General features: G+C 44.8%; 1 protein-coding gene and 5 non-coding genes across 8 annotated transcripts in view; 5 read left to right on the top strand and 1 right to left on the bottom strand.

Annotated features, from left to right (window-relative positions):
- The window catches only part of GDA (guanine deaminase), a 103,585-nt gene that overhangs the window by 30,034 nt on the left and 48,457 nt on the right, over positions 1–25,094 (bottom strand). For all 3 annotated transcript variants that reach the window (XM_030193864.1, XM_030193865.1, XM_030193866.1), the window contains exons 5-7: positions 22,586–22,691; positions 7,141–7,168; positions 2,678–2,785 (exon numbers count right to left, since the gene is read on the bottom strand). In XM_030193864.1, coding sequence (XP_030049724.1) covers positions 2,678–2,785; positions 7,141–7,168; positions 22,586–22,691 — 242 coding nt within the window. The remainder of the gene's footprint in view (positions 1–2,677; positions 2,786–7,140; positions 7,169–22,585; positions 22,692–25,094) is intronic.
- TRNAE-UUC lies at positions 9,841–9,912 on the top strand. Its single transcript has one exon. It is a non-coding gene; the product is annotated as a tRNA-Glu (tRNA).
- TRNAE-UUC lies at positions 14,607–14,678 on the top strand. The gene has a single exon. It is a non-coding gene; the product is annotated as a tRNA-Glu (tRNA).
- On the top strand, positions 16,486–16,557 carry TRNAE-UUC. The gene has a single exon. It is a non-coding gene; the product is annotated as a tRNA-Glu (tRNA).
- Positions 18,364–18,435, top strand: TRNAE-UUC. The gene has a single exon. It is a non-coding gene; the product is annotated as a tRNA-Glu (tRNA).
- Positions 20,243–20,314, top strand: TRNAE-UUC. Its single transcript has one exon. It is a non-coding gene; the product is annotated as a tRNA-Glu (tRNA).

Here is a 25,094-nt window from a genome sequence, read left to right as displayed (position 1 = left end):
CAGAAGAAGAGTGAACAGTGAGGAATAAAATGTCTTTGCAGGCATATTTGTTTTCCATTCTTTTTATCTATCTTCTTTATGGGACCCTTTTACTAAGGCTCATAGGTGCCTTCTCTCGTCCAACACACGTCAAATTGGAACTACCACCCTGCTACTGCGAGCACTGGGTGGTAATTCTATTTTTGACGTGCGTCCAAAACACATGGTAGAAATTTTCTACCGCGTGGCGCTTCCCGGCGGTAATCGGCAGTGTATGTGCGCTGATGATTACTGCCCAGTTAACACGTGAGACCTTACCGCTAAGTCAATGGGTGGCAGTAAGGTCTCAGGCCGAAAATGGACACGCACTGGTTTTAATTTTGCCGCACGCCCATTTTCAACCACAAAAAAGCCCTTTTTTTCCAGGCGAGCTGAAAAATGGACCTGCGCATGTCCAAAACACATGCCTACACCAGCACAGTCCATTTTTCCATGCTTCTTAGAAAAAGGCCCCTTTTAGGCTTATTTTCGAAATAGAAGGATGCCCATCTTTCGACACAAATCAGGAGATGGGCATCCTTCTCTCAGGGTCGTCCAAATTGGCATAATCGAAAGCCAATTTTGGGCATCCCCAACTGCTTTCCGTCGCAGGGATGACCAAAGTTCCTGGAGGCATGTTGGAGGCATAGCGAAGGCGGGACTTGGGCATGCCTAACACAGGGGCATCCGCGACCCATAATCGAAAAAAAAGGGCATCCCTGACGAGCACTTGGGTGACTTTACTTGGTTCTTTTTTTGTTACGACCAAGCAGTCAAAAATTGCCCGAACTGACCAGATGACCACCGGAGGGAATCGGAAATGACCTCCCCTTACCTCCTCAGTTGTCACTAACCCCCTCCCACCTTCAAAAAAAAACTTTAAAAACTATTTTTTGCCAGCCTCTATGCTAGCCTCAAATGTCATACCCAGCTCCCTGACAGCAGTATGCAGGTCCCTGGAGCAGTTTTAGTGGGTGCAGTGCACTTCAGGCAGGCTGACCCTGGCCCATCCCCCCTTTTCTGTTACACTTGTGGTGGTAAATGTGAGCCCTTCAAAACCCACCAGAAACCCACTGTACCCACATCTAGGTGCCCCCCTTCACCCATAAGGGCTATGGTAGTGGTGTACATTTGTGGGGAGTGGGATTTGGGGGGGGGTTGGGGGGGGGGTTCAGCACCCAAGGTAAGGGAGCTATGCACCAGGGAGCAATCTGTGAAGTCCACTGCAGTACCCCCTAGGGTGCCCGGTTGGTGTCCTGGCATGTCAGGGGGACCAGTGTACTACGAATGCCGGCTCCTCCCATGGCCAAATGGCTTGGATTTGGTCATTTCTGAGATGGGCGTCCTCGGTTTCCATTATTGCCGAAAATCAGAAACGACCAAGTCTAAGGATGACCATCTCTAAGGATGACCTAAATGTCAAGATTTGGTCGTCTCCGACCGTATTATTGAAACGAAAGATGGACGCCCATCTTGTTTCGATAATACGGGTTTCCCCGCCCCTGTCTGGGGACGTCCTGCGAAGACGTCCTCAGGAAAACTTGGGCGCCCCTTTCGATTATGCCCCTCTTTGTGTTTTGCCATCACCCATATCTTCATGTCCACTGCCAGTCCCTGCTCATTTCTCTATTTCCAGTGTTCAATCCTGTCTGGCCCTGTAGCTCTCATCTAGTTCTCTGTAAGATGAACTTAACATGCATTCCACATGAGTTTCCATAACAAAACAATATTATGGCAGAATCTTGCTAAAATATAGTAAATTAATTGGACTTTTTAAATATACTTCCATGCATTTTGAGTGAAAGCTTATTATGGAGAGGCATCTATGTGAAAAATTTCAAGGAGTGAAAATATCTGTACATCTCTATGGTTCATTTCAACTTGAAATACATTTTAAACTCATTTAAGGGAATGTTCAATATTTTTGCCTCACAAGCATTAGATTTTCTTGAAGCCGTACCATCCCCTTTAGCTTCCTTCAGGGAGATGAATTTATGCTGTTCTCTTGAAAATAATCTGAGTAGTCTTCTGTATCTGGAACTGATTTTTTTTCTACTTATGATTCTACCTCACTGTTTGCTACTCTGTACGCCTAGCTGCACCTACCCTATCCTTCATTCATTTACTCCTGAAAATCTCTGTCATGCCTTTTTATTCTTCCATCATCTCTCTCCAATTTTCTAATCAATAGTCTTTCCAGATCCCAGATCTCTAGACTTGTCCATCAGTAGAGTGGAAGAGTAGCCTAATGATTAGCATAGCAGGTTGCAGTTCTGGGGACCTGGGTTTGATTCCTGCTGCTGCCTGATGGTCAGCAGTGGGTGGAAAACCAGGTTCAATTTCTTCTGCAGCTCTGTGTGACCCTGGGAAAGTCACTTAACCCTCTGTTGCTCCAGGTACAACAGTAATACAATGTATTTCTTAGATTGTGAGCCCATTAGGGACAGTCCCAGCACCTGTAAAATGAAACTATAAATTGCTTAGGTCTAAGTAGTATATAAATACTTGATTGAATTATGTCAGAAATGTAATGACACTTCTTAGCTAAGATCACACAGGATTCATGTAAAGAAAAAGTAAACCAGCAGGCACAGTATCTATTTCATGTTATTACACTGAACAAAGTACTATGCAGTAGATATTGAACGTTGATTATTACCTGAATATGAGTACCATGAATTTTAGCTAATTCACCAAGTTCCTGCAGCAACTCTTCTGAACAGGAGACTGCAAAGCGAGGTGTTATAATGGGCTTTACCCTGCAATACTTGAAAGAGTCATACAGTCATTAAGAAGTAGTAAAAAGAACTAACAGTCCTTCTCCCCTTGGATTCCCAGGGCAGCCTGCAATACTTGAAAGAGTCATACAGTCATTAAGAAGTAGTAAAAAGAACTAACAGTCCTTCTCCCCTTGGATTCCCAGGGCAGCAAACCAGAGTCTAAAAATCTTTTCAGTAGGGCTTCTCCTGTTCAGTTTCCCTGTCAAACCTCTTGAAAACAGAATCTTAAAATGTCCTGAAAATGATTTTAAGAGCCCATTATTCAAAATGATTTAACTAGGTAGGAAAGGCTTCTTCCCAGTTAAATCGTGTTATGCTTTGCTCTTGTGTTGTACTGTTCTTAGCTACCAATACAAACAGTTTCACACACACAAAAAAACATCACGCTGGCCAGTCCAAATACTAATCTTGATTACTCTCCTATGAGATTTTTTGTGGTTGGTGTAGCTTTGGCTTGATACTCATAGGTGGACTGAAATCTTTAGCATCATATCTATGTTATTTGGATGTTCTAATGCATGCTTATTAGGTGTATCATTATTATTATGCTAACAATGTATTATATCTCTGGTATTTGAATTCCAGCGCTGTTAAATGTGTATATTTTTGATACTGTTTCATGGTAGTTCTATTATTAGGTTTCAATTTACTGTTTTCAAGTTTATTTCATTTATTGTACTGGTTATTTTACTATTGTTACGCTGTTAACAAAATTATACGTTTTATGTTAAACTGTACCTACTGTATACCACCTTGAGTGAATCCCTTCATAAAGGTGGTTAATACATCCCAATAAAACAGGATAGGTACTATGAGCCCTTTATAAAATAAGCTCCCTTATTCAGCTCCAATTGCATAGAAATACTCATGCACAAATGTACACCTGCTCCAGAAAAGGTGCAAACGTAGTCACGTACTCTACACATATGCTCATATAGTTTATAAAATGCATGCATTCATAGCAACTCAGCCTCTGTTCCACCTAAACTATACTTCAAAATGCGTACATGCAGCCGATGTAAAAGTAGGCACTCCCTTTCCACGTACATACTTTTTTTTTTCATCGACAAGCAGGATTGAGTCAAGCACACAAGTGGTTGACATCATTCGATGGCGCCAGGATGGAACTGCTCTCCCGGAACTTAGAATTTTGTGTAACGTTTTGTGTATGTGTTGCCCTGATTTGCATACACTGCCTCCTTTGTATGCAAATCTCTTTCATGCATATTCATTGTGGATATCCTGAAAACCTGACTGGCAAAGAGTACTCTAGGACTGGACTTGGGAAACACTGCTTTATATAATACTAACATAGCAGCACAAAGGTAGGCCGGCAAGGGGCATGCCGAGCAGCCGCACATAACATGGCGGCTGCTGCCTGGCAGCTCCTGTGTCAGAGTGACCCTTCCTTTCCGGCTTCCCCATCGGCGATTGAGATGACGCGGCAGGAGACCCCCTTGCCGTTGGTTGGGAAGCCGGAAGGGGCAGGGCTACAGGGGAAAGCATAAAAGCTGCCAACGAGGGCTAGAGAGCCTCTTGTTGGCAGCGAGCGGCGATACAACCACCTACCTGAGTCATAGAGCTGGTGTAAATGCTCATGCCTATATTGCTAACAAAATAAAACCACATACTGTATAAGTTGTAGTATTCTATACTTTACGTGTGTTGAGACCCTCGGTTTTGCTCTTTAAAATGCAAAGCAGAGACCTGCAGTAGCTCTACCATAATATTCCTTGTGAACTTTTGACTTAAGAATATTCCTCCTGTTTCTGTAAGAAAAGCTGGCTCACCTACCAAAGACTTGACGGTAGTAAGAGGAGGCATCAGTTAGAAGGAAACTGTGTTGGTAAAAGTGCCAAGCAGAGTGGTGGTGTGGATAACATGAGGAGGGACCTAGCAAAGCTTGAAGAATGTGTACAGTTCTGGAGACCGCACCTTCTAAAAGATGTAAACAGGATGGAGTTGCTCCAGAAGGCAACTACTAAAATGGTTAGTGGTCTTTGTCATACAGAATATGGGGACAGACTCAAATATCTCAATATGTATACTTTACAAACTTGAAAAACTAGGGATATATATTAAGGAATAGTTGTGTCAGTTATATCTGACACAGTCAGCACCATGCAGCCCATGCAGACTTGAGAAACAGATTATAATGCAAGGAGTGAGGAGAATGCCCAGGTAAAGTATGAAGGTCCCAACTAAAATGATTTGAGGAAAATATTATAGTCTCAAGTGAGTCACTGAAAAATTGGATGTGCCCCTATATGAGTCAATAAGATCTCTCATGGCACAGGCCACCGTTAGGTAGTGCATATTAAGCAGACCCAAGCCCCCATGACCTCTTGGTTTGTGAAAAACACTAATGGGGAGGCGAGCTCTCCGGCCCAGCCACAAATGAGACTGAAGCTCCATTTGCAACAGTCGCTCATCCTTTACTTTCAAATACAGAGGTAACATCTGAAACACATAGAGCCACTGTGGAGTTATAATCATGTTAAATAAATTAGGGCTCTGTTTACTAAGCCATGCTAGAGGCGCGCTAGCATTTTTAGCGCACGCTACACATTAGCGCATGCTAACCGTGTAAATGCCCATAATATTCCTGCTAAATTTAGCACGCACTAAAAACACTAGCACACCTTAGTAAACAGGGCCCTTAATACGCCCTAGCAATGAAATTGGGTAGGAGCGCCAATGTCCCAAAGTTCCATGCAGGTTTTGAAGCAAAGGCTGGACCAGTGGCGTAGCTACATGGGGCCTGGGGGGCCTGGGCCACCTCAGATTTGGCCCTGGACCCCTCCCCTGACGTCGCCAACCCTCCCCGTCGCTGTCGCCATCGCCGTCGAGTACCTATGCTGGCAGGGGTCCCCAATCCCCGCCAGCAGAAGTTCAGTGTCTTCAGCCCGTCTCTGGGCCAGCGCGTTGCTGCAGCCTGCAGCAGCTGATCTGATTCTGCAAGCGGGAAGCCGATTCTCTTTGCGTAAATTCTAATTAAAGCCAATTAGTGCTGCTTCTTGGTTGTTAAGTGTCAATTACCAGCATTGATTGGCTTGTTAATTAAGTTGTGCACACAATTTGGCCATGCAGCCAAATTAGCGCACACAATTTAAGGCGCCATTTATAGAATTTGGGAGATAGTTTATAAAATATACATGTACGTGTGATGTTGACACATGTACATTTATACTGACTCCTGAGCAGGTGTAAATGTACACAGGTGCATTTATTCACAATTTTTGCAGCTTTTGTGAAGCTATTTTATAGAAAAACATAGGTACCTATGGAGCTTATTTTCCAAGCATATGGATGTCTCAAAATGGCCAAATGGATGTCCATGTGCTTGAAATATCCAAATCCTGATTTTGAAAAGGCAGAAAAGGGATTCCAACGCTGCACTATGTCCAAACAGCAAAGGAGTGTGTTGTGGACATGTGTTGGGTCAGAGTAGAGAGGGCTCAAAGTCAGGATTCCAACAGTGATAACTGAACGGGAAGAAACATCCAAGTCTAAAAAGAAGGATGTCCTAAATTAATCCTGTTTCAGCCACGTCCAGGGTACAAAATGGTGCGCCAACTGAGCAGCCGAACGTTGGATGAATGAAGGCATGGCATCTCCTTAATCCCCCAGTGGCTACTGTCCTCCTCCCTCTCCCCTGAAAGTGAAACTGAAAAGGGATACCAGGCTCTATAATAGCTGAAGGTATTATGGGCATTCTTAGGAAAGCAGGAAGCAAATCTGAGTAGTCTAGTGGTTAGTGCAGTGGACTTTAAACCAAGGAGCCCAGGTTGAAATCCTACTTCAACTCTTTTTTTAAAATTATTTGAGCCCTTGAGAAACAGAAAAATACCTACTGTACTTATATATATATATATATAAGCCATCCGCAAGCCTGAAGTCTGTTGAAGTGGTGTACATTCAGGTACAGTATGTGGTTTTTCTCTTCCTGGAGGGCTCACAATTACAAAATAAAAGAGTTACAGTGGGATTTGAACTTGGGTTCCTTGGTTTAAAGTCCACCACACTAACCACTAGGCTGCCCCTCTGCTCTATGGCCATTCTTTTAAGAATGCTGCCATTCATATGTTACACATTCCAGTTTGTAAAATGGTTGTTCACGCTGGATGTCCTCAGCACACAGGTGTCCATCTCACACATTTTCAAACAGGAAATCCTGACGTATTTCCTGTTGGAAAAAACATGTGAGATGGACATCCGTTTTGGATGTTGTTTGACCCATCATCCCTTCCCTTCCCTGCTTTTCCCCTTGAAATTCCTTGTAACAACTTTAAAGAATCCTATGCAGTTTTAAGACAGACAAATGAATATTAACTATACTTACTTTTCTCTCTAGAAATTCTTTAATAAATCTGTATATATATAAAAAAGAAAAGAAAAGTAAAACAGTATTATTCAGAAAGTAGTGTAAGGGTCCCAGGGGAATATCACTCAATATGGTATCGTGTAGAAGGAACATGCTATATAAAGTGGGATAAAAGATACAATCATGAGTGGGGTGGAACAGCTGAATAGTGAATTGTTACTTAACCTGTCAAATAACATTAAAACAAGAGGGTGTTCTATGAGACCAATACACAGCAGATTGGAAGCAAATTGCGGAATTATTTTTTTCATTCAGCGACATAATTAATTTTGGAATCCAGTAGGGTAGCTAGGACTGAATGGGCCCTAGGCAGAAAAACTGAGATGGGCTTCCTATAATACCATCGCTCCCAAAGTAGTGGGGACTGAGGCGAGAGGGAGGGGAGGAAGAATGTGCATTTCCCAAGGCTGACATATTACAATTAATAAATTCAGAAAAAAAATACTTTTTTCCTATCTTTGTTGTATGACCATTGTTTTGATCCTAGTGTCTCTCTTCTGCTTTTCTTTGTTTTTTCTTAACAACTGTCCAGGGTCTCCTTTGATTTTGGCATTTCTTCTCTATGTCCAGCATTTGTCTTTTCTGTGTGTCCCTATCTTGTCCAGCATCTCCCCTCTGTGTCCCTGTCCCTATCCTCCTGTAGGTGACTAGGATAATATATCTACAAACAGAACTTGGCTAACAACCTCCTGTAATCCACACTTTGGACAAGACTTCAATGCAGTCTGAATTTTGGTCCATATTTGCTTGTGGCCCATTTAGCTGATGCAACCATTTTGCAAACACTATGCCCTGAACTTCTTGTGCAGAGATAAGGAACTCTGGTTGACTTACCCCAGACACTATGGTACTGGGTCTGAGGACTTTTCTGAATTCCAAGAACTGCATCTTCAGTGATGCAAAATGGACATTCTTGTGGTTTCTGAAGTCAGAAGGCTCGATATTTAGCCAGCAGCGGGCAGTGCATTTGCTGTCCGCCACTGGCGTTAAACTTGGATATTCGATGCCGGGCCATTTCTGGTGACTTGCCCTGAACTTCTTGTGCAGAGATAAGGAACTCTGGTTGACTTACCCCAGACACTATGGTACTGGGTCTGAGGACTTTTCTGAATTCCAAGAACTGCATCTTCAGTGATGCAAAATGGACATTCTTGTGGTTTCTGAAGTCAGAAGGCTCGATATTCAGCCAGCAGCGGGCAGTGCATTTGCTGTCCGCCACTGGCGTTAAACCTGGATATTCGATGCCGGGCCATTTCTGGTGACCGGCATTGAATATTGGGGTTTATCGGCTATGCTGACATTCAGCGCTGACTGGTGGTTAAGTTTTTGTGGTCAAAGGTAGGCGTGCTATTTAAGCGGCTTATTTTGACTGCTCAACATAGCCGGTTTGGTGCTTAATATCTGCACCTAACTGCTATGTTACATGTTCCTGGCCAGTTAAATAGTTTTGAAAATAAGGGGGAGAACGTCCAGAACAAAATGAACTGTTTACCTTGTCTTCAGGTCAGGGTCAGGGTCCTGGCCAGAACTGTAAAAAAAGACCTCCCTGGAGCACAAAACTTAGCTGGTGACATCATTAGATCCTGAGCTGTCATCGCCTTGAGATTTTTCCAGCCCATTAACACCTCTGCACTCCTTTTCTTATCTCTGCATTACCTAGAGCACTTCAGAATGGGCCCTGCAAGTGTGACCACTTCCTGACCTTCGCCTCATTGTCAGGTTGTATAAGCATAAGCTCTGTTATTGCTGTGTGGGTACAAAGTAGAGGGTCCAATTTCTGGGCCTCGGGTGTATTTGCTCTGACTCATTTTTTGATAAGTACATTTGTTTATTGCTCTGAGCTACCTAGCATTTGTACATAACTCTTACATTCTAATTATTTCTGTTTGTTTTCTGGTATTCTTGCTTGTAAATAAATCAGCTTCTATTTGTACAGTTTTTGGGGTCTTGTGTCAGCTGTTTGTCAGTGTATTCAGGAGCTAAGAATTTGGATCCGCTAACTCTAATTCCAGAGTGCTAAATAAATAAACCTTACATTGCTCCTTAGGCCAGGGTACTTATGTTTTGCTCCAACACTCCCCCCATGTTCAGTATCTCTTCTCTCTGTCCCTGTCTTACTCTGTCCAGCATTTACTTCAGTGTCCCTATCCCTCCCCTTGTGTCCAGTACTGCTCCTCTGTGTTCCTATCCCTATGTTCCCTTCATGGCCAGCATCTCTTCTGTGTCAAAGAGGTCAAACTGGATTCCATTTCAAATGAATACAGGAAACAATATTTGTGTATACTCCGCACGTGCACTCTTAAGCACCGTGGATGCGGGCAGCATGGCCTATTCTAGAAAACCTAAGAGTCTTGTTAAGAAAAACCAAAAAACGATGCAAGTCTAGAAAGGGATTGTAAATGGCTTTCCTAAACTATGTACTTAGTCGAACAATATTTCCACGCAAAACAGTTGAAAACAGATGTTTAGTAGTGGAAAAGGCAAGCCTTTATTTGTCTGAGGTTTGTGGCCAGCAGCCAAGAGATCCAACTGAGAAGATGGAGGGCAGCAGGCCATAGCACCACTCCAAACTCACACAACCAGTAGTGACCCATTGCTGGCAGGGGTAGCCTATTATATTCTGCAGCTATTGACAGTAGTCTTCCTCTCAAGCAACTCTCCCATATGGTCTAGCGGTTAGGATTCCTGGTTTTCACGCAGGTGGCCTGGGTTCAACTCCTGGTATGGGAAAAATTTATCCTCTCTTACTTACTAGCACCAGCCTACCCTGAGAATAGAAGGGCAGATCTTTCAGTTCCTTCTCCCTCCTTTTAGCGCAGCAAAGTGTGGATAATATATGTGTCTTTCGCCACCATCCCTGCAATGAGCTAAAAGGTTTGATTGAAAGGATGCACGCTCAGTTAAGCAGCAGTGTTCCTTCCCTGAGAATCTGCACACAGAAGGCAAAGGACAGCTGACTACTCCACCACCCCAGCAGCCCTCCTGCTCTTCCTCCTCGTTAGTATAGTGCTAAGTAACCCTGGCCGGGCTTCCCGAAGGGATGATACGAGGCTTTTTCTGTGTCATCTGCCAAGGTAGCGGTGCAAAGGGGAACTCATCTGCTGTCATAAGTACATAAGTACATAAGTAGTGCCATACTGGGAAAGACCAAAGGTCCATCTAGCCCAGCATCCTGTCACCGACAGTGGCCAATCCAGGTCAAGGGCACCTGGCACGCTCCCCAAACGTAAAAACATTCCAGACAAGTTATACCTAAAAATGCGGAATTTTTCCAAGTCCATTTAATAGCGGTCTATGGACTTGTCCTTTAGGAATCTATCTAACCCCTTTTTAAACTCCGTCAAGCTAACCGCCCGTACCACGTTCTCCGGCAACGAATTCCAGAGTCTAATTACACGTTGGGTGAAGAAAAATTTTCTCCGATTCGTTTTAAATTTACCACACTGTAGCTTCAACTCATGCCCTCTAGTCCTAGTATTTTTGGATAGCGTGAACAGTCGCTTCACATCCACCCGATCCATTCCACTCATTATTTTATACACTTCTATCATATCTCCCCTCAGCCGTCTCTTCTCCAAGCTGAAAAGCCCTAGCCTTCTCAGCCTCTCTTCATAGGAAAGTCGTCCCATCCCCACTATCATTTTCGTCGCCCTTCGCTGTACCTTTTCCAATTCTACTATATCTTTTTTGAGATACGGAGACCAGTACTGAACACAATACTCCAGGTGCGGTCGCACCATGGAGCGATACAACGGCATTATAACATCCGCACACCTGGACTCCATACCCTTCCTAATAACACCCAACATTCTATTCGCTTTCCTAGCCGCAGCAGCACACTGAGCAGAAGGTTTCAGCGTATCATCGACGACGACACCCAGATCCCTTTCTTGATCCGTAACTCCTAACGCGGAACCTTGCAAGACGTAGCTATAATTCGGGTTCCTCTTACCCACATGCATCACTTTGCACTTGTCAACATTGAACTTCATCTGCCACTTGCACGCCCAATCTCCCAGTCTCGCAAGGTCCTCCTGTAATCGTTCACATTCCTCCTGCGACTTGACGACCCTGAATAATTTTGTGTCATCGGCGAATTTAATTACCTCACTAGTTATTCCCATCTCTAGGTCATTTATAAATACATTAAAAAGCAACGGACCCAGCACAGACCCCTGCGGGACCCCACTAACTACCCTCCTCCACTGAGAATACTGTCCACGCAATCCTACTCTCTGCTTCCTATCTTTCAACCAGTTCTTAATCCATAATAATACCCTACCTCCGATTCCATGACTCTGCAATTTCTTCAGGAGTCTTTCGTGCGGCACTTTGTCAAACGCCTTCTGAAAATCCAGATATACAATATCAACCGGCTCCCCATTGTCCACATGTTTGCTTACCCCCTCAAAAAAATGCATTAGATTGGTGAGGCAAGACTTCCCTTCACTAAATCCGTGCTGACTTTGTCTCATCAGTCCATGTTTTTGTATATGCTCTGCAATTTTATTCTTAATAATAGCCTCCACCATCTTGCCCGGCACCGACGTCAGACTCACCGGTCTATAATTTCCCGGATCTCCTCTGGAACCCTTCTTAAAAATCGGAGTAACATTGGCTACCCTCCAGTCTTCCGGTACTACACTCGATTTTAGGGACAGATTGCATATTTCTAACAGTAGCTCCGCAAGTTCATTTTTTAGTTCTATTAATACTCTGGGATGAATACCATCAGGTCCCGGTGATTTACTACTCTTCAGCTTGCTGAACTGACCCATTACATCCTCCAAGGTTACAGAGAATTCGTTTAGTTTCTCCGACTCCCCCGCTTCAAATATTCTTTCCGGCACCGGTGTCCCCCCCAAATCCTCCTCGGTGAAGACCGAAGCAAAGAATTCATTTAATTTCTCCGCTACGGCTTTGTCCTCCCTGATCGCCCCTTTAACACCATTTTCGTCCAGTGGCCCAACCGACTCTTTGGCCGGTTTCCTGCTTTTAATGTATCTAAAAAAATTTTTACTATGTATTTTTGCTTCCAACGCTAATTTCTTCTCAAAGTCCTTTTTTGCCCTCCTTATCTCCGCTTTGCATTTGGCTTGGCATTCCTTATGATCTATCCTGTTACTTTCAGTTGGTTCTCTTCTCCACTTTCTGAAGGATTGTTTTTTGGCTCTAATGACTTCCTTTATCTTACTGTTTAGCCACGCCGGCTGACGTTTAGTCTTTTTTCCCTTTTTTCTAATACGTGGAATATATTTGTCCTGAACCTCCAGGATGGTGTTTTTAAACAGCATCCACGCCTGACGCAAGTTTTTTACTCTGCGAGCTGCTCCTTTCAGTCTTTTTTTCACCATTTTTCTCATTTTGTCGTAATCACCTTTTCTATAGTTAAACGCTAGCGTACTTGATTTCCTAGTTTCACTTCCTTCAATGCCAATATCAAAACCGATCATATTATGATCACTGTTGTCAAGCGGCCCTCGTACCGTTACCCCCTGCACTAGATCATGAGCACCACTAAGGACTAAGTCTAGTATTTTTCCTTCTCTTGTCGGCTCCTGAACTAGCTGTTCCATGAAGCTGTCCTTGATTTCATCAAGAAATCTTATGTCCCTTGCGTGTACAGATGTTACATTAACCCAGTCTATATGCGGGTAATTGAAATCCCCCATTATTATTGTGTTGCCCAGTTTGTTTGCGTCCCTGATTTCCTTTAACATTTCCGCATCCGTCTGTTCGTCCTGGCCAGGCGGACGGTAGTACACTCCTATCACTATCCTTTTCCCCTTTGCACATGGAATTTCAATCCACAGTGATTCCAAGGAGTGTTTTGTTTCCTGCAGAATTTTCAATCTATTTGATTCAAGGCTCTCGTTAATATACAATGCTACCCCTCCACCAATCCGATTCACCCTATCACTACGATATAATTTGTACCCCGGTATGACAGTGTCCCACTGGTTATCCTCCTTCCACCAGGTCTCAGAGATGTCTTCATGTGAATAGTAGGCGCTTTTCCATTATCCCATCCAGAAGCTTAACTTCTTCCTTCCAGTGAAGCTGTGCCTCATCTTCTATCAGGCCTCGAGTTCTTATGCCACACAACATACTTCTGACCAAGATCTTCCAAATGTAGTCCAATGAAGTGATTCAAGCTGAAGGGTTAAATGGTCATAACGGCGTCAAAGGTGGACAAATCACATGGACCAGTTTTCAACACGCTGTAATGGAGCGTCATCGATCTGCACTAGACCCGTAAGGAGCGGCTAGTCACTGGAGGTCTCGTAAGAAGATCTCAGTGGAATGTAGAGAATGAAATGCGGGTTGAAGTGAGTCGAGAGTGTGTGGAGACGCCAATGGGGGAAGGCAGCGGGGCTAAACAGCCATTCCAGCAGTTTGGAGGCTAGGAGAGGAGGAAGAGGGGTCAATAAATAGTAGGGCGGCAAAGTTTCAGGGGAGGATTGTGGAGGAGCCATTTAACAGAAATCTGCATCATGTGTGCACGAGTTCTTTTTTACACACCAAATTTGTGGTACCTTTCTCTTCATAGAGAATTAGAAGACATGAGTCTCTAACGACCACTTGGTTTATCCAATCTGACCAATATTGCCTGCATTCGATGCCGTGAAATGTCAGATTTGACAGATACAATGGTACTCCTCTGTACAACAGAGGGCTCCTCACGCACAAAAGAAGTAGGAAAACGTTTCCTTTACTAGTAGCCTATCATTGTAATTATGCACAGGGAGAAAAGTCTGCAGCCTCTTTTCAGTTCATTTGGCTTTCAGATTTTTGAATGCGCATTAAATAGCTTAGTGCACCTTTATTGTGTACGTTGATGTGCGTGAACAGAACGCACTTAAGGTCTGAAGGTGCGCTAACGGACTGAATATGCGCTAACGTATCCACAGCCCTACCACATTTTCTTGATGATCTTAGCTGCGATGCATGGCGAGAAAAATACAGCCAACTGAGTGTTTCGTTCCAGAGGTCAAACTGGATTCCATTTCAAATGAATACAGAAAACAATATTTGTGTATAGTCCGCACGTGCACTCTTAAGCACCGTGGATGCGGGCAGCCTGGCCTATTCTAGAAAACCTAAGAGTCTTGTTAAGAAAAAGAAAAACCAAAAAACGATGCAAGTCTAGAAAGGGATTGTAATTGGCTTTCCTAAACTATGTACTTAGTCGAACAATATTTCCACGCAAAACAGTTGAAAACAGATGTTTAGTAGTGGAAAAGGCAAGCCTTTATTTGTCTGAGGTTTGTAGCCAGCAGCCAAGAGATTCAACTGACAAAAATGGAGGGCAGCAGGCCATAGCACCCCTCCCAACTCACACAACCTGTAGTGACCCATTGCCTGACAGGGGTAGCCTATTATATTCTGCAGCTATTGACAGTAGTCTTCCTCTCAAGCAACTCTCCCATATGGTCTAGCGGTTAGGATTCCTGGTTTTCACCCAGGCAGCCTGGGTTCAACTCCCGGTATGGGAAAGATTTATCTTATCTTACTTAATAGCACCAGCCTACCCTGAGAATAGAAGGGCAGATCTTTTAGTTCCTTCTCCCTCCTTTTAGCGCAGCAAAGTGTGGATAATATATGTGTCTTTCTCCACCATCCCTGCAATGAGCTAAAAGGTTTGATTGAAAGGATGCACGCTCAGTTAAGCAGCAGTGTTCCTTCCCCCAGAATCTGCACACAGAAGGCAAAGGACAGCTGACTACTCCACCACCCCAGCAGCCCTCCTGCTCTTCCTCCTCGTTAGTATAGTGCTAAGTAACCCTGGCCGGGCTTCCCGAAGGGATGATACGAGGCTTTTTCTGTGTCATCTGCCAAGGTAGCGGTGCAAAGGGGAACTCATCTGCTGTCTTCATGTGAATAGTAGGCGCTTTTCCATTATCCCATCCAGAAGCTTAACTTCTTCCTTTCAGTGAAGCTGTGCCTCATCTTCTATCAGGCCTCGAGTTCTTATGCCACACAACATACTTCTGACCAAGATCTTCCAAATGTAGTCCAATGAAGTGATTCAGGCTGAAGGGTTAAATGGTCATAACGGCGTCAAAGGTGGACAAATCACATGGACCAGTTTTCAACACGCTGTAATGGAGCGTCATCGATCTGCACTAGACCCGTAAGGAGCGGCTAGTCACTGGAGGTCTCATAAGAAGATCTCAGTGGAATGTAGAGAATGAAATGCGGGTTGAAGTGAGTCGAGAGTGTGTGGAGACGCCAATGGGGGAAGGCAGCGGGGCTAAACAGCCATTCCAGCAGTTTGGAGGCTAGGAGAGGAGGAAGAGGGGTCAATAAATAGTAGGGCGGCAAAGTTTCAGGGGAGGATTGTGGAGGAGCCATTTAACAGAAATCTGCATCATGTGTGCACGAGTTGTTTATTACACACCAAATTTATGGTACCTTTCTCTTCATAGAGAATTAGAAGACGTGAGTCTCTAACGACCACTTGGTTTATCCAATCTGACCAATATTGCCTGCATTCGATGCCGTGAAATGTCAGATTTGACGGATACAATGGTACTCCTCTGTACAACAGAGGGCTCCTCGCGCATAGAAGAAGTAGGAAAACGTTTCCTTTACTAGTAGCCTATCATTGTAATTATGCACAGGGAGAAAAGTCTGCAGCCTCTTTTCAGTTCATTTGGCTTTCAGATTTTTGAATGCGCATTAAATAGCTTAGTGCACCTTTATTGTGTACGTTGATGTGCGTGAACAGAACGCACTTAAGGTCTGAAGGTGCGCTAACGGACTGAATATGCGCTAACGTATCCACAGTCCTACCACATTTTCTTGATGATCTTAGCTGCGATGCATGGCGAGAAAAATACAGCCAACTGAGTGTTTCGTTCCAGAGGTCAAACTGGATTCCATTTCAAATGAATACAGAAAACAATATTTGTGTATAGTCCGCACGTGCACTCTTAAGCACCGTGGATGCGGGCAGCCTGGCCTATTCTAGAAAACCTAAGAGTCTTGTTAAGAAAAAGAAAAACCAAAAAACGATGCAAGTCTAGAAAGGGATTGTAATTGGCTTTCCTAAACTATGTACTTAGTCGAACAATATTTCCACGCAAAACAGTTGAAAACAGATGTTTAGTAGTGGAAAAGGCAAGCCTTTATTTGTCTGAGGTTTGTAGCCAGCAGCCAAGAGATTCAACTGACAAAAATGGAGGGCAGCAGGCCATAGCACCCCTCCCAACTCACACAACCTGTAGTGACCCATTGCCTGACAGGGGTAGCCTATTATATTCTGCAGCTATTGACAGTAGTCTTCCTCTCAAGCAACTCTCCCATATGGTCTAGCGGTTAGGATTCCTGGTTTTCACCCAGGCGGCCTGGGTTCAACTCCCGGTATGGGAAAGATTTATCTTATCTTACTTAATAGCACCAGCCTACCCTGAGAATAGAAGGGCAGATCTTTTAGTTCCTTCTCCCTCCTTTTAGCGCAGCAAAGTGTGGATAATATATGTGTCTTTCTCCACCATCCCTGCAATGAGCTAAAAGGTTTGATTGAAAGGATGCACGCTCAGTTAAGCAGCAGTGTTCCTTCCCCCAGAATCTGCACACGAAGGCAAAGGACAGCTGACTACTCCACCACCCCAGCAGCCCTCCTGTTCTTCCTCCTCGTTAGTATAGTGCTAAGTAACCCTGGCCGGGCTTCCCGAAGGGATGATACGAGGCTTTTTCTGTGTCATCTGCCAAGGTAGCGGTGCAAAGGGGAACTCATCTGCTGTCTTCATGTGAATAGTAGGCGCTTTTCCATTATCCCATCCAGAAGCTTAACTTCTTCCTTCCAGTGAAGCTGTGCCTCATCTTCTATCAGGCCTCGAGTTCTTATGCCACACAACATACTTCTGACCAAGATCTTCCAAATGTAGTCCAATGAAGTGATTCAAGCTGAAGGGTTAAATGGTCATAACGGCGTCAAAGGTGGACAAATCACATGGACCAGTTTTCAACACGCTGTAATGGAGCGTCATCGATCTGCACTAGACCCGTAAGGAGCGGCTAGTCACTGGAGGTCTCGTAAGAAGATCTCAGTGGAATGTAGAGAATGAAATGCGGGTTGAAGTGAGTCGAGAGTGTGTGGAGACGCCAATGGGGGAAGGCAGCGGGGCTAAACAGCCATTCCAGCAGTTTGGAGGCTAGGAGAGGAGGAAGAGGGGTCAATAAATAGTAGGGCGGCAAAGTTTCAGGGGAGGATTGTGGAGGAGCCATTTAACAGAAATCTGCATCATGTGTGTACGAGTTCTTTTTTACACACCAAATTTGTGGTACCTTTCTCTTCATAGAGAATTAGAAGACATGAGTCTCTAACGACCACTTGGTTTATCCAATCTGACCAATATTGCCTGCATTCGATGCCGTGAAATGTCAGATTTGACAGATACAATGGTACTCCTCTGTACAACAGAGGGCTCCTCACGCACAGAAGAAGTAGGAAAACGTTTCCTTTACTAGTAGCCTATCATTGTAATTATGCACAGGGAGAAAAGTCTGCAGCCTCTTTTCAGTTCATTTGGCTTTCAGATTTTTGAATGCGCATTAAATAGCTTAGTGCACCTTTATTGTGTACGTTGATGTGCGTGAACAGAACGCACTTAAGGTCTGAAGGTGCGCTAACGGACTGAATATGCGCTAACGTATCCACAGCCCTACCACATTTTCTTGATGATCTTAGCTGCGATGCATGGCGAGAAAAATACAGCCAACTGAGTGTTTCGTTCCAGAGGTCAAACTGGATTCCATTTCAAATGAATACAGAAAACAATATTTGTGTATAGTCCGCACGTGCACTCTTAAGCACCGTGGATGCGGGCAGCCTGGCCTATTCTAGAAAACCTAAGAGTCTTGTTAAGAAAAAGAAAAACCAAAAAACGATGCAAGTCTAGAAAGGGATTGTAATTGGCTTTCCTAAACTATGTACTTAGTCGAACAATATTTCCACGCAAAACAGTTGAAAACAGATGTTTAGTAGTGGAAAAGGCAAGCCTTTATTTGTCTGAGGTTTGTAGCCAGCAGCCAAGAGATTCAACTGACAAAAATGGAGGGCAGCAGGCCATAGCACCCCTCCCAACTCACACAACCTGTAGTGACCCATTGCCTGACAGGGGTAGCCTATTATATTCTGCAGCTATTGACAGTAGTCTTCCTCTCAAGCAACTCTCCCATATGGTCTAGCGGTTAGGATTCCTGGTTTTCACCCAGGTGGCCTGGGTTCAACTCCCGGTATGGGAAAGATTTATCTTATCTTACTTAATAGCACCAGCCTACCCTGAGAATAGAAGGGCAGATCTTTTAGTTCCTTCTCCTTCCTTTTAGCGCAGCAAAGTGTGGATAATATATGTGTCTTTCTCCACCATCCCTGCAATGAGCTAAAAGGTTTGATTGAAAGGATGCACGCTCAGTTAAGCAGCAGTGTTCCTTCCCCCAGAATCTGCACACAGAAGGCAAAGGACAGCTGACTACTCCACCACCCCAGCAGCCCTCCTGCTCTTCCTCCTCGTTAGTATAGTGCTAAGTAACCCTGGCCGGGCTTCCCGAAGGGATGATACGAGGCTTTTTCTGTGTCATCTGCCAAGGTAGCGGTGCAAAGGGGAACTCATCTGCTGTCTTCATGTGAATAGTAGGCGCTTTTCCATTATCCCATCCAGAAGCTTAACTTCTTCCTTCCAGTGAAGCTGTGCCTCATCTTCTATCAGGTCTCGAGTTCTTATGCCACACAACATACTTTTGACCAAGATCTTCCAAATGTAGTCCAATGAAGTGATTCAGGCTGAAGGGTTAAATGGTCATAACGGCGTCAAAGGTGGACAAATCACATGGACCAGTTTTCAACACGCTGTAATGAAGCGTCATCGATCTGCACTAGACCCGTAAGGAGCGGCTAGTCACTGGAGGTCTCGTAAGAAGATCTCAGTGGAATGTAGAGAATGCAATGCGGGTTGAAGTGAGTCGAGAGTGTGTGGAGACGCCAATGGGGGAAGGCAGCGGGGCTAAACAGCCATTCCAGCAGTTTGGAGGCTAGGAGAGGAGGAAGAGGGGTCAATAAATAGTAGGGCGGCAAAGTTTCAGGGGAGGATTGTGGAGGAGCCATTTAACAGAAATCTGCATCATGTGTGCACGAGTTGTTTATTACACACCAAATTTATGGTACCTTTCTCTTCATAGAGAATTAGAAGACGTGAGTCTCTAATGACCACTTGGTTTATCCAATCTGACCAATATTGCCTGCATTCGATGCCGTGAAATGTCAGATTTGACGGATACAATGGTACTCCTCTGTACAACAGAGGGCTCCTCGCGCATAGAAGAAGTAGGAAAACGTTTCCTTTACTAGTAGCCTATCATTGTAATTATGCACAGGGAGAAAAGTCTGCAGCCTCTTTTCAGTTCATTTGGCTTTCAGATTTTTGAATGCGCATTAAATAGCTTAGTGCACCTTTATTGTGTACGTTGATGTGCGTGAACAGAACGCACTTAAGGTCTGAAGGTGCGCTAACGGACTGAATATGCGCTAACGTATCCACAGCCCTACCACATTTTCTTGATGATCTTAGCTGCGATGCATGGCGAGAAAAATACAGCCAACTGAGTGTTTCGTTCCAAAGGTCAAACTGGATTCCATTTCAAATGAATACAGAAAACAATATTTGTGTATAGTCCGCACGTGCACTCTTAAGCACCGTGGATGCGGGCAGCCTGGCCTATTCTAGAAAACCTAAGAGTCTTGTTAAGAAAAAGAAAAACCAAAACACGATGCAAGTCTAGAAAGGGATTGTAATTGGCTTTCCTAAACTATGTACTTAGTCGAACAATATTTCCACGCAAAACAGTTGAAAACAGATGTTTAGTAGTGGAAAAGGCAAGCCTTTATTTGTCTGAGGTTTGTAGCCAGCAGCCAAGAGATTCAACTGACAAAAATGGAGGGCAGCAGGCCATAGCACCCCTCCCAACTCACACAACCAGTAGTGACCCATTGCCTGACAGGGGTAGCCTATTATATTCTGCAGCTATTGACAGTAGTCTTCCTCTCAAGCAACTCTCCCATATGGTCTAGTGGTTAGGATTCCTGGTTTTCACCCAGGCGGCCTGGGTTCAATTCCCAGTATGGGAAAGATTTATCTTCTCTTACTTACTAGCACCACCCTACCCTGAGAATAGAAGGGCAGATCTTTCAGTTCCTTCTCCCTCCTTTTAGCGCAGCAAAGTGTGGATAATATATGTGTCTTTCTCCACCATCCCTGCAATGAGCTAAAAGGTTTGATTGAAAGGATGCACGCTCAGTTAAGCAGCAGTGTTCCTTCCCCCAGAATCTGCACACAGAAGGCAAAGGACAGCTGACTACTCCACCACCCCAGCAGCCTTCCTGCTCTTCCTCCTCGTTAGTATAGTGCTAAGTAACCCTGGCCGGGCTTCCCGAAGGGATGATACGAGGCTTTTTCTGTGTCATCTGCCAAGGTAGCGGTGCAAAGGGGAACTCATCTGCTGTCTTCATGTGAATAGTAGGCGCTTTTCCATTATCCCATCCAGAAGCTTAACTTCTTCCTTCCAGTGAAGCTGTGCCTCATCTTCTATCAGGCCTCGTGTTCTTATGCCACACAACATACTTCTGACCAAGATCTTCCAAATGTAGTCCAATGAAGTGATTCAGGCTGAAGGGTTAAATGGTCATAACGGCGTCAAAGGTGGACAAATCACATGGACCAGTTTTCAACACGCTGTAATGGAGAGTCATCGATCTGCACTAGACCCGTAAGGAGCGGCTAGTCACTGGAGGTCTTGTAAGAAGATCTCAGTGGAATGTAGAGAATGAAATGCGGGTTGAAGTGAGTCGAGAGTGTGTGGAGACGCCAATGGGGGAAGGCAGCGGGGCTAAACAGCCATTCCAGCAGTTTGGAGGCTAGGGGAGGAGGAAGAGGGGTCAATAAATAGTAGGGCGGCAAAGTTTCAGGGGAGGATTGTGGAGGAGCCATTTAACAGAAATCTGCATCATGTGTCCACGAGTTGTTTTTTACACACCAAATTTGTGGTACCTTTCTCTTCATAGAGAATTAGAAGACGTGAGTCTCTAACGACCACTTGGTTTATCCAATCTGACCAATATTGCCTGCATTCGATGCCGTGAAATGTCAGATTTGACGGATACAATGGTACTCCTCTGTACAACAGAGGGCCCCTCGCACATGGAAGAAGTAGGAAAACGTTTCCTTTACTAGTAGCCTATCATTGTAATTATGCACAGGGAGAAAAGTCTGTAGCCTCTTTTCAGTTCATTTGGCTTTCAGATTTTTGAATGCGCATTAAATAGCTTAGTGCACCTTTAATGTGTACGTTGATGTGCGTGAACAGTACGCACTTAAGGTCTGAAGGTGCGCTAATGGACTGAATATGCGCTAACGTATCCACAGCCCTACCACATTTTCTTGATGATCTTAGCTGCGATGCACGGCGAGAAAAATACAGCCAACTGAGTGTTTCATTCCAGACTCCTTGCCCTCCTCATACCCAGCTTCTCTCTTCTATGTTCACTCCCTCCTGCACCCTCTCATGGTGTAGCATCTCTCTCTCCCTCCTTCTGTTGGTCTAGCATCTCTTCCCTGGTCCAGTCTCTCTGTCTCTCACTATCTATGTCTTTTCTCTGCTCCCTCCTCCATTTCAGAATCTGCCCCTTATCTTCCTCCTCCTCCCCTGTGCTCTTGGTTTCTCTCTCTCTCTCTCTCTCTCTTTCTTTTCCCTCTGCCTCCCCCAAGTCCAGCATCCCTCCCTCTCTGCCTCCCCGCGACAGGCCAGTTCAGTATCTCTCCATCCCTCCCTTAATGCCTTGATCAGCATCAGTCTAGTTCCCCTCCCCTTTGCCCCCAGACAATCTTCCACAAGCAGCAGCAAGTTGTGGCAGAGAGAGTGCTGAAAGCTGCCTCCCTGGCTGGCACAGCCTTTCCTCTGCTGTGTCCCACCCACAGGAAGTTGCATCAGAGAAGGCAAGACATGGCAGAGGAAAGGCTCCACTGGCCAGAGAGGTAGCTTTCAGCGCTCTCTCTACTGTGACCTGCCACCGCGTATGGAAAACTAATGGGGAGGGAGGAGCTACAGCGATGGCAAATCTGGGAGAAAGGGGAGAAAAGGTGCAAGTTCAGGTGGCCCCTACCATTGGGCAGCCCTTTACAGAATACTAGCTTAGTATGCATTTTGCACCTAATTTTGAGTGAAAGCACGTATGCCTGCCAAAAGAAAAAAGCTTCCATATAGGCAGTAGTGAGACTTTATTTGAAGCATGGTGTCCAGGTCAAAAGGATATAGACTGATTAGCTGGAGGAGGATTGGATCTAATCTGTACCAGTTTGATCATCCATATAAATTACATTTGAATTTATATAACGTATTTTACCTTTCTGTTTCTGCAATAGATTCATCAGTGGTTTCCTTGTAGTTTGCAGCACAATTATTGATATCCATGCAAACTTTGCCGACAAAAGCCCTTTGTCCATAGTTATCTGCAAGATTAATTTGAATAAACTCTTTAAATTGTTATTGCTCTCAGATGCAGTCACCAGTGCTAAAGCTGGAACTAGGTGAAGCTGGACCTGATTCACTAAGGAGAAATTTAGCCAGCTTGGGTCTCATCAGACCAGTCCAGATACAGGGGTTTATTTTCCCTTACCTGCAGATGCAGACAGTGAATAACTAGGTTACTAACATCACCCTATATAGGGGTCCCTTGCAGACACCACTCTCCCAACGTTCCTGTATAAAATAATTGCAGTAAAATATCTAAAACAAAACCGTCTGTCCAACCCACCAACCAGTCCTCTAAACCTGAGAAGCAACCAAACAGATAACTAGGCATAAAACTAGGTAAATAGAAACAACAAGAAAAAACTATTTCTGCTGAATTATCCAATGAAGTGGGTTATGCAACGGTCTGGCAAAATCTAAGGAAAGAAAATTAGCAGAGAAAAATACATTTTTCCTTCCTTATCATCCCACAAAACCAATCCAGATGCATGGAATGTAGTCACAGAGGCCTCAGTTAAAGTGGGAAAAGTATAAGCTTGCTTTCAAAATACCCACGATCTTCCTTCATCTATATGCCCACCCTATAATGCTTAGTGAATGAGAGTAAAGACAACCTTGTAAATGAGAGTAGAGACAACCTTGTGGCTGCTCTACAGATCTCTTCAGGGGAAATCAAACTTAATTCTGCCTAGAAAGATGTCTGAACACTCATAAAATGCTCCTGAAGTGAACCTGAAGTGCTCCTGAAGTCTGCCCATCTGTACTGAGCTCTACAATCCATTCACCTCCATTGGAGGTCCTCTGTGCTTGCCCCATGTTTTCTTAAATTCAGACACTGTCTCCATTTCAACCACCTGCACTGGGAGGCTGTCCCACACATCTACCACTTTTCTGTAAAGAAATATTACCTGTTACTCCTAAATCTACCTCCTCTCACTGTCATCCTCTGTACTCATATGCTTCATGATAAAGAATACCTGCCATTTTAGCAGCCACCCTTTGGATCAACTCCATGCTATTTATATCCTTTTGAAGGTGTAGTCTCCAGAAATGTATACAGTACTCTAAATGAGGTTTCACCGGCAGAACCAGTTTTAGACATGGGGGAGCCCAAAGCTGTCCCAAAGCATTCCTTCCCTGCTGCGATGCGATCTGCCCGGGCGGAAACAGGAAATTGAATCAGAGGGGGGCAGATTGCAGCAAAGAAGGAAAGCCTTGGGGCATCCGTAAGCAACTTGTGAGAATGGCTGCCACAAGAAGGGAAGGTAAAATTATGTATAATCATACCTGATAATTTTCTTTCCATTAATCATAGCTGATCAATCCATAGACTGGTGGGTTGTGTCCATCTACCAGCAGGTGGAGATAGAGAGCAAACTTTTGCCTCCCTATATGTGGTCATGTGCTGCCGGAAACTCCTCAGTATGTCGATATCAAAGCTCCATCCGCAGGACTCAGCACTTAGAGAATTACACCCACGAAGGGACACTCTGCCCAGCTCACCACCGCCGAAACGGGGGAGGGGAATTAACCCAGCTCATCCCCACACAAGTGGGGGAGGGGAATCCGTCCAGCTCATCCCCGCGGAGCGGGGGAGGGACACCACACCCGCCGATGCGGGGGGATCTGGCTTATCCTGCAACCGCAACCGCGGGAGGAGCTGACTGACCCTAACACCGCCGAAGCGGGAGGGGTACAAAACTGCCCTACAGCCGCACGAAGCGGGAGGGAGTGCCGGCAGAATTTTAAGTCTCAATCCAGCCCCGTAAAACGGAGGGGAGAGGAATGCAGCAGCTCACTGTAACACAAACTCGTCTTAACTCTTGAAGAATCCAAGTGAAAAAACTTGAACACGAAGTCTTTCTGAAGTAACTGAAGACTAAACTTGAACCTGAAATGCAACCAGAATAAAAACAATACAGATATCTGGGAGGGGCTATGGATTGATCAGCTATGATTAATGGAAAGAAAATTATCAGGTATGATTATACATAATTTTACCTTCCATATCATCAAGCTGATCAATCCATAGACTGGTGGGATGTACCGAAGCAGTACTCACCCAGGGCGGGACATAGAAATCCCTGACCGCAACACTGAAGCTCCAAACCGGGCCTCCGCCCGAGCAGCCACAGTCAAGCGGTAATGCTTGGAGAATGTATGGGCCGAAGCCCAAGTTGCCGCCTTGCATATCTCTTCCAAGGAGACGGAACCGGCCTCTGCCATCGAGGCCGCCTGAGCTCTTGTAGAGTGAGCCTTCAGCTGGATAGGCGGCACCTTCCCCGCGGCCACATAAGCCGCTGCAATGGCTTCCTTGACCCATCTTGCCACTGTAGGCTTAGCAGCCTGCAGACCCCTACGAGGACCTGTATACAGGACAA

This window comes from Microcaecilia unicolor, chromosome 2, assembly GCF_901765095.1.
Source record: "Microcaecilia unicolor chromosome 2, aMicUni1.1, whole genome shotgun sequence".
Lineage (NCBI taxonomy): Eukaryota > Metazoa > Chordata > Amphibia > Gymnophiona > Siphonopidae > Microcaecilia > Microcaecilia unicolor.
Note: the sequence above shows the minus strand (reverse complement) of the source record. Positions and strands in the feature narration are given on the sequence as shown.